An 8,731-nucleotide genomic window follows, 5' to 3' on the forward strand; every position below is an offset into this window, starting at 1 on the left:
AAGCTGGGACAACTTCAGACACTGGTGCTTATACATACATACTGTACACATTCTGTAATATATTTACTATAACAAACCATACATATGAATGCTCTCACTTTGGTCCTACTTTCTAAATTTAATTTTCAAAATTTAATTTAATTTTCAAAAATCTGAAGTGATTTCACATCACTTTATTGTTGCTTAATAGCTTCTGAAAGAAAAATTCTCTGTGGTATTTTACAACTAGCTTTTAACTTGACATCAGTTTAAAATATACTACGCTTCTCTCGTACAGAAAAAGAAATTAAGTAAAAATTGTTCAAAGTAATTTTTTAATAGAGAAATTTTCCAGGGAGCTCTAGATAATAAATTCAAAAGCTCATCTTCATAAACATTACTACCAGATATCACTTTGTAAACATGTCAAACTAAAAAAGGGTTTAGGATAAATTATTGCAGCAGATATAAATGGTGTTTACAAATATCAGCTAATCCCACTTAACAGCTGGCAGGAGTCAGCTGAGATGAGAGAAAAGGACTGACAAGGTGTCATCTCTTTTCAAAAGACTTCTAGGACAAAAAAGGATGAGGCCAGAATTCAGAAACCACAAACATATATAGGATGTCTACAAGGACCTAAGCAAACAACCTTTTTCTTATGAAAAAGATCCCCAGCATTCTATTCCAAGTTCTTTCTTTATGCAACACAGAGATAACAAGGAAGAATTGCAAAGACAGCTATGTGAGAAACCATTTAACCAATACTGCCATCAAGTGTTCTCTATATGTATCAGCTATGTATTTCTCTAGCACTGCATCTTGGCTGCACAGGTGGACCAAACAGCTTCTGGCAGAAATCCAGAAGTCTGTGGGTAACAGGAAGCAGCAATACCCTGATTTGCTCATTTGGTGGCTATTCCCTCTATGGAATAAACAGGGTAGCTTGAGTATGATGACCTCAGTAAGTGTCAGCATGTGGCAGCACTGGGACTGCAGGGTAATCCACATTGGGACTCAGAGATTAAAATGGGCAGAGGATCAAATCACACATTGACAGAAGACAGGGAGAGTACTTAGACATAGTGAGTTAACTGCAACTCCTGAAGGCCATTTGCTATACAGCTTCTGACCTTAGAACAGATCATGGCACACAGACTCAGTTGAGGAAGACTGCCCCTTCACTTTCTGACTACCATGTATTTAAACCCGTGGCATAAGAAAACTATTTCTCTTTTGCCACAGAAGATAAAAATGCATTCTAAGGAGGACAGAAAAGTACAAAATTGCTCATGCATTAATAGTACACAGCACTTAATCCAACAGCAAGAATGACAAAGCTTTAGGAAGATTCTTCAAACTGCAGTCAAAGACTGAGTGACATAGAAACATTCACTTGGACTGGCAGAACAGGACATGCCTCAAACCTTTCAAGGAGTATTATCTGGAGACCACAAACAAGCATCATATTCTGATTACAGAAATACTGTATGTTGTCATTCAGAAGTTTCTTATAATTGTCATTACAAGCCTCTTTTAAGGCATTTAGCATGCATAAAGAATTGTTTGATTATGCATTTTTTTTTCTGTAGTGTTTCAGAGCTAACTAGGATAGCTAGCTGTCTAACTGTTTTGCAATCTTCCTTTCTTGCCAAGAAGTGGGATTACTTGGATACTGTTGTTCACAACATTCCTGGCAATATAACACAAAAAAAAGGCAAATGTGAAAGACAACTTTTAAAAAAGCTAGGAGACATGAAACAGCAGCATGGATAGTTTGATAGAGTCATAAACTAAAATATTGTTAATTATACTGTCTTACAGCAACAACTTGATAAAGGGAAGTATGAGGAGAAAATGTTCTTCCAACAGAGTAGACTAAAACTGGCTTTTACACCATCTTGACAGTTTAAACATGATGTCCCTCCTAACGTGACTCAGACCCACATACTTGCATAACCAGGGCAGGTTTCTTTTATGTTTCTCGGAAAAAAAAGAAAACATTTCAGCCAGTGACCCACACAACAGACTGCTACTGTTATAATTCAGATACAAGTTTTCACTTACTAGGTGAAAATATTTTTAAATTCTTGAGAAAAATATGTGAAAATACTGCTAGATTTTTGTTTCTCATAAAGTAAGTGTATCTCAGCTACAGGACACAAACAGAACGGTTGTAAATTAATTTATAGCAGCAGAACTTCCTTTGGTGAAAGGAAATGATATGGGAGGCAGTGTTCCCCAAAGGACGAGATGATGCCACATCGTCGAATTTTACTGAACGTTTATGTTAAGATTTGTAAGACAAGTGAAGTTGCAGATCATTGTTAGGGTCCATCAACATAATTTCTTACTTAATAAGAAGGCACTAGTTAATCTGATTCTCTAACCATCAGTGAAGCAAAGCACATCTGATGGGGAAAAAAAAGTATTCTTTCTAAAATTACAGGCCATACAGGCATTGCTTTGTAAACAATCTATGAATTCTACAGAACTATTTAGGAGGTGGCTTTGAACAAAATAAAGAACAAATACTTGAAAACAACTGCAGAAAGAAAATTAATTATGTGAGTATGAAGGCAGGGTAGGTAAATATTTTTAAATGTAACATACTACTCACCTGCAATTGTATGTGCATATAATCTGCTGCCAAAAGTAAAAACATGTAATTCATAGAGCTTGGCAATTTTTTCCAGGAATTCCTTACAATGAGGACGCAAACGTGTGTGCAACATAGGCTCACCTCGACCTAACTGGAAATGAAATATTCCCTAGAAGAAAAACGATGTTGAATATTATCAAAATAGCAAACAAAAACGCCAGCATTTCAGAGCTACCCTCTTTCCTCACTTCAAATTTATTTGGTCCTATGAGATCAAAGCAAGTTTTGGTCACAAGATTATGTGGATGAATAAAATCCAAAGCACATTTTTGCTCTGTGCCAGGTAGTCCAACAATAAGGCTTTCAAATGCAAGAAGCTGTACTGTTGAAAAATTTATGATGCAGGTGGCTTTCATTCACATCTTTACTTCTGGCAGACTAATCTGAGAAATTTCTCAACCTGTTTGCTTCAGAGAAGTTTAGCATCTCACTACAATCTCAGTGAACTTCTGACAGACTCATTTCAATATGCATTAAGCTCAGAGAAAGTATTTTCTTCATCCAACAAACTCTATCTATGGAAATATAACATCAGAGAGCAAACCAGGAAGGAAGCTTCCAGATAAAGATCCCAGTTAAAAATCTAAAATAATTCTAAAACTATTTTCCTTCAAACCACAAATTTATACTGATAGAGGCATAGCCTTTCAGACACTCAAGATTTTTTAATCCTTAAATTGAATATTCACAGTTCCCTTTCCTCTTAATCACAATGTACATTCCCAGCTTGCTTTTTCCTAGCAATTGTGAACATATGCTGACCCTACTGGACATGCAAGAAGAAATAAAAGAACTAAGCAATCACAGTTTGCATGATATTGATGTTTGTGTTTGCATCCTCTTATTCCAGAGACTGTACACCTTCCAACAAGTTCCTTGTTTTAGAGCTTCCAAATTAGAAATGTTACAAGCCAATACCCCTTGTCAGTTCAATAACAAGTGTCTCATGAAGAAATTAAACCACAATACACAACCTCTCCTCACTCATCCAAGAAAGATTTTTATAAAAATCCTGACACATAATCATGGAATAACAGACAAAGGAACCACAGGATTGCTCAAAAAGGCACTTTGAACAGCAATTCACTGTATCTGGCTCAGACTTGGAGGGAAAAATAGTCTCATTACTGAGAAGTCAGCTTGTTAATTGCAGAGGAAGGAACGCAGAGATTAAAAATAGCTACCTGAAACATCTCTCAAAGTGATTAGAAAGGAAAAGTGCAGGAAAGCATGAATGGAAGAAAGAAAAACATCAATTTAATGTAGAGAAAAAGGAACATATTACGGACAACTTGTTTCTCATTTTCTTTTATTCTTCAACTACAGTTTTACCTAATCACAGAATGTGTTCATTTAAATAATCATCATTTAAATATTGTTAGAAACATTCCTGTTATATGGGATTGAAAGGTAACCCCAAATACCTTATTAGACATTTGCTGGCAGTGCTGTTCTGTAGTATGGATCAATGTCTGGTCCAAATCTACCATGAGCACCAGTTTTCTATTTCGATGTAGCCGCTGTTGATCTTCTCTTCCCAGCTGCTCAGCTTGCTGTAACAAATATTCACTGATAAGCTTAGCTTCATAAAAGTAAATTGGGTTTTTTGCCTTTTGTATACTGCACACAAGAAATCCTTCTGGTACAAACTAACTGCACAAGAAATGATGCCTCAACTTAACTGTAGCAATGGCAGCTGGGGAACAATTTTTTTTACAGAAAAAAATGCTCTCAAAGTCTACTCTCAGATCTTTGCGACACTATTAACTCTTAAAAATCAAAAACTCAACACAAAACTTTCAAATGTAACAAATAAGCAACCACTGATTCAATTTAAGGCCCAGTGTCCTGACAGGAAATAGCAGTAGCTTTGAAGACAAAGGAAATAGGTCTGAGAACTTTTGACTGCTATGTTCAGCAATTTTGCATCATTAAGTACAGTACGTCTGAAAACACCACACTAAGTACAAAACTGAAGCTGCTGGTGACAGAAATGCTACCTATGAACTTCAGATTACAGAATGTGCACCTTCAGACATAAATAGCTAAGACTATGCAGTGCCACAAGGGCACTAACATTAAGAGCTTATAATACAGTAAATATGAGTAAAGATTACGCCTCCTGCGCATATTTACAGACTTTCCAAGTACCACATGAAGCTCTGTGTTCACTGGATTCACTTCTGATAGCAAGTTGCAGTGTTAGCCTCAAGACAGCTGAATGTGAAAGTTAGAGCACTACTAAGCAGCAAGACACAAGTGCAAACTGCCCTCTGAAACACTCCTCTATGATGGGGACACATCCAGATGCTTATATCTTCACAGTTCCCCTCACTGGTGTGCTTTAAAGAATTACCAGGAAATTTAAAAAAAATCAAGTAACAACATAGTAAAAAGAGATCAGGTTGATAAAGGTGATAAGCAGAATGTTCATCTTCAAAATAAACATGCTCCTTTCCCCTACACAAATTGAGGGATAAACAAGCATAGTTTGATAACTGAGACGAGTATTTGAAAAATTCATGAATTATGAATGCTTAAGAGTATTTGAAAAATAATGAAATAATTTCACCATACAGGTAAGTTGCAGCAAGCTAGCTTCACTATATCTAGTGGGTCAATTTCAAGGCGAAGGTTAAAGCTAGGTTTCAGAGACATTGCAAGCTTTGAATAGATTTCAGCTAAGGGAACTTTTCCTAACTACTCACTCTTGGAGACAAAAATGTTCAGCTATTAAGTTTACAGGCTGCTGTAAAAGTGACATCTTTTCAGTATACAGCTCTTAAAAAACCCAGTATAAACCTTGAGAAAAATCAATCTACACTAAGATAAACTCACAAAGCCCTGGGGCTACTAATGTTCAACACCAACTTCCTCTTCAAAGGGATGCCAAACTTCCTGTGTCAAGTACATACAACATCTATAAAACTACTGTAATTAAGTTTCTCAACTGTGGAGCTACTGTGGAAGGTGTGAACAAAGAAATCATGATGGTACTTACCTCAGAGCTAACTTTTAGCTCTGGGACACTGTGAACCATTGATACAGTTGCTGTGGATAATGGCACGCTCTGTTTTCCATTCTTACTTCGTATCCTAATCATATAGGGAAAAGAAGCATCACATGAGAGAGTAATAGTTGAGTGAAATGTTAAACGGACTAAAAACTGTAGCCTCAAACTAATCACCATCAAAAAATTATTAAAAAGAGCTATTTTAACTAACAACTCTTACAAATTCTTGCTAATGCAAGTAACTAGACAAAATGGATAGAGAGCAAAGAAGCTCACCAGAAAAAAACATGCAGAAAGTCACTGTAGTAAGTTATACTTCCATACAATTATTTCCTGACACATGATACTAAGATGAAACACATCTATGTGTCAATTTGCATGAAAAAACAAGCTATAAACTAGGTATAGCTACCAAACCACTCAAATTTAAAACTACCAGAAGGAAACACTTTGCTTCTCATTTTTTGCAATCACTTGGCATGCAATTATCTACTTGTTTTCTAAGCCAAAGTATGAAAAATATAAGCAAAGGATAGGCAAAGTTACTCTCTGCATACAGAATGACTTACAGGTGACTGCTGCTTAAAAAATACCATAAAAAAAATCCCCTAGTGTGCTCTTCCCATTGGCAGAAAACAGAGTGAGGAACTCTGTATGCCTGTGTCCATTTTGTTTATGTGTATATTATACACACAGTCTTACTGGTACACAGATGTGTGCATATACAGATATCAACACAGAATAGGTGTCACCCTTGAGTGTGTACATGTACGTGTGACAGTGTGTGTGAGTGCACACATGAATACAGAATTGCTTAAAAACTGACCAAATAACCCTGTATAGGATTCCTTTCACCAGCTTACATCAATCAATTTATTGGGAATTCTGACATCTAACTGATGACTCACCAATATTAAAAAACAGTACCATACAAATTTTGTCCTAGGTGACACATGCACATCTTTTAATTTGCCCATGTACCAGTCCTATGAAGTACAAGATTTGGTACCAGATCTACAAGAGTTAAACCAGAGTTTGCTTTGTGACAAGCAAACTGCTGAGGAACAACTGTACTGAGCTGAGCTGAGGCAGACAACCACAGACAGGTATCTTTCCCTGTACCACAGTGTAGGACAGCATTGATATCCAGGAATAAAAGTATTTATTTGGTCTAAAGTTTACATGTACATTTTAGCATCTTGCATACTTTGCTTCAGAATTCAGAAAACTTAATCTATAACCCTGAGTGACATTTCAAATAAGCCTTTAAAAATCATTAACCATTTTCAGACCATTTGTTGAATGACTACTAAGAATGCTGTACTTGCTTTCTCCAAGCAAGAAAAACATCAATGCTTTTGAATTGTCTTCTGATGTATGCTCGGCAGTCATAACACAGTATTGCAGATGCATAAGCCATTTTGTATAAAATTAAGACACAGGACATAGAAAGAAGCATTAGGTGAAAAAAAACTTAATTTGCTGAATACCTTGAATTTGTCTGGATTTATCATAGGAAACGATAGCAGTAGAGCAATATTTAGATGTGACTGTATTCAAACCTCAAATCAAGTATTCATTCAGGACAAAGCCCTAATCATGATTATCCTAACTTTGTTAGGTTTGCCAAATAGTACTTGTTCACAAAATATTAACATTTAACTTTAAATAACAAGTTATATCCAAATATTAAACAGGCTACTTCTTGCATAGCACTCTCAGTATTCAGTTCACTTGCACTGGTTTGTGGGATAATGTTCACAAGATAATTCTGAACAATGATAATGAATTAAAATGAAACCAAAATATTTCCAGCCAAACGAAATGAGTATGCAACATTAATTTATAAAATCCAGGCAACTATGCAGCTTGTTTTGAAGCAACTGTTGAATTAGTAATTTGATATGCATAAGAAACATTCTCTTTACTAAGCAACGAGAGGCAGCAAAGGAAAAATACAATCATCTTTTGAATTTGGTTTCTTTCTTGCCTAAGGCTTAAATTCCTTTAGTTCCATGGCAGAATATTTCACAAAAAATTGAAAACAGTTAAGAAGTCTTAAATTGAGAGCACTGGAGACAAGCTAGCTCCCATTCAGATACAGTACAAATGAAGCAAGGTCATATGAATGAGACTGCTACTACCTCTCAGCTATTTGCACCTGCACAGTAAACCTCTCAGGTTTACTAAACAAGCCACTGTTGACACACCATGCAACTCTCAGCCTCAGTGGTGAGTCCACGGAAAGCAAAGTGTGATGAGAATTTACCTCTCTACAAATGCACCTTATATTTTCTACCTAAGTTACCCTACATTACCTCCATGAAAAAAAAGAGCATGCACAGTTCTTAAACCCTAAATGAGTGAAGACCTCAGAATACACTTCTCTTTACAATCTTTAGCAACCTCAAGGGCCTAAGTGAGACCTGAAGAGGAACTATTTACAAGGACGTGTAGAGACAGGACAAGGGGGAACGTCTTTAAGCAAAAAAGGGTCAGTTTCATTAGCTACAGGAATGGAATTGTTCTCTGTGAGGGTGATGAGGCACAGGAACAGCTTGCCCAAAGAAGCTGCGGATGCCCCATCCCTGAAAGTGTTTAAGGCCAGACTGGACGGGACCCTGAGTAACTTTGTCAAGTGGAAGGTATCCCTCCTCATGGCAAGGAGGGATGGCATTGGAACTAAATGACCTCCAAGTCCCTTCCAGCCCAGGATATTTTATGACTCTAATAGATAAGCCCTTCAAGGAAGAGCTTGAACCAGAAACCAGGAGAAGTTAGAAAAAAAGAGCTGGCAGTACTTACTGAGTTAAATCCTGGCCACATTCTGCACACAGGCCTTTCATAACAACCGGATGGCTGCATCCTTCCAGTCTCACCAAGACAGTCCTGGAAAAGATATAGGCATTCCATTTACAGAAGGCAGATCACACACACATAGATTAGTAGCCCATAGACTGAATGAATTCAAAGAATAAATTCTGGTTATGACTTCAGCATCAGCCCCTTAAAGCTACATGCTTTTGCCACAACATAGCGAAAAAGACAACCACCCAAATTTTCAAATTATTAATTTT

The 8,731-nt window shown here is 36.6% G+C and overlaps 1 protein-coding gene across 2 annotated transcripts in view; it reads right to left on the minus strand.

Annotated features, from left to right (window-relative positions):
• The window catches only part of CTDP1 (CTD phosphatase subunit 1), an 84,241-nt gene extending 75,726 nt beyond the window's left edge, over nt 1-8,515 (minus strand). For both annotated transcript variants that reach the window (XM_062498609.1, XM_062498602.1), the window contains exons 1-4: nt 8,460-8,515; nt 5,643-5,736; nt 4,066-4,194; nt 2,600-2,750 (exon numbers count right to left, since the gene is read on the minus strand). In XM_062498609.1, the coding sequence (XP_062354593.1) occupies nt 2,600-2,750; nt 4,066-4,194; nt 5,643-5,736; nt 8,460-8,500 (415 nt within the window). In that variant the 5' untranslated portion in view covers nt 8,501-8,515. The remainder of the gene's footprint in view (nt 1-2,599; nt 2,751-4,065; nt 4,195-5,642; nt 5,737-8,459) is intronic.
• Between the last annotated feature and the right edge of the window lie 216 nt (nt 8,516-8,731).

This window comes from Cinclus cinclus, chromosome 1, assembly GCF_963662255.1.
Source record: "Cinclus cinclus chromosome 1, bCinCin1.1, whole genome shotgun sequence".
In the NCBI taxonomy this organism is placed as follows: Eukaryota; Metazoa; Chordata; class Aves; order Passeriformes; family Cinclidae; genus Cinclus; species Cinclus cinclus.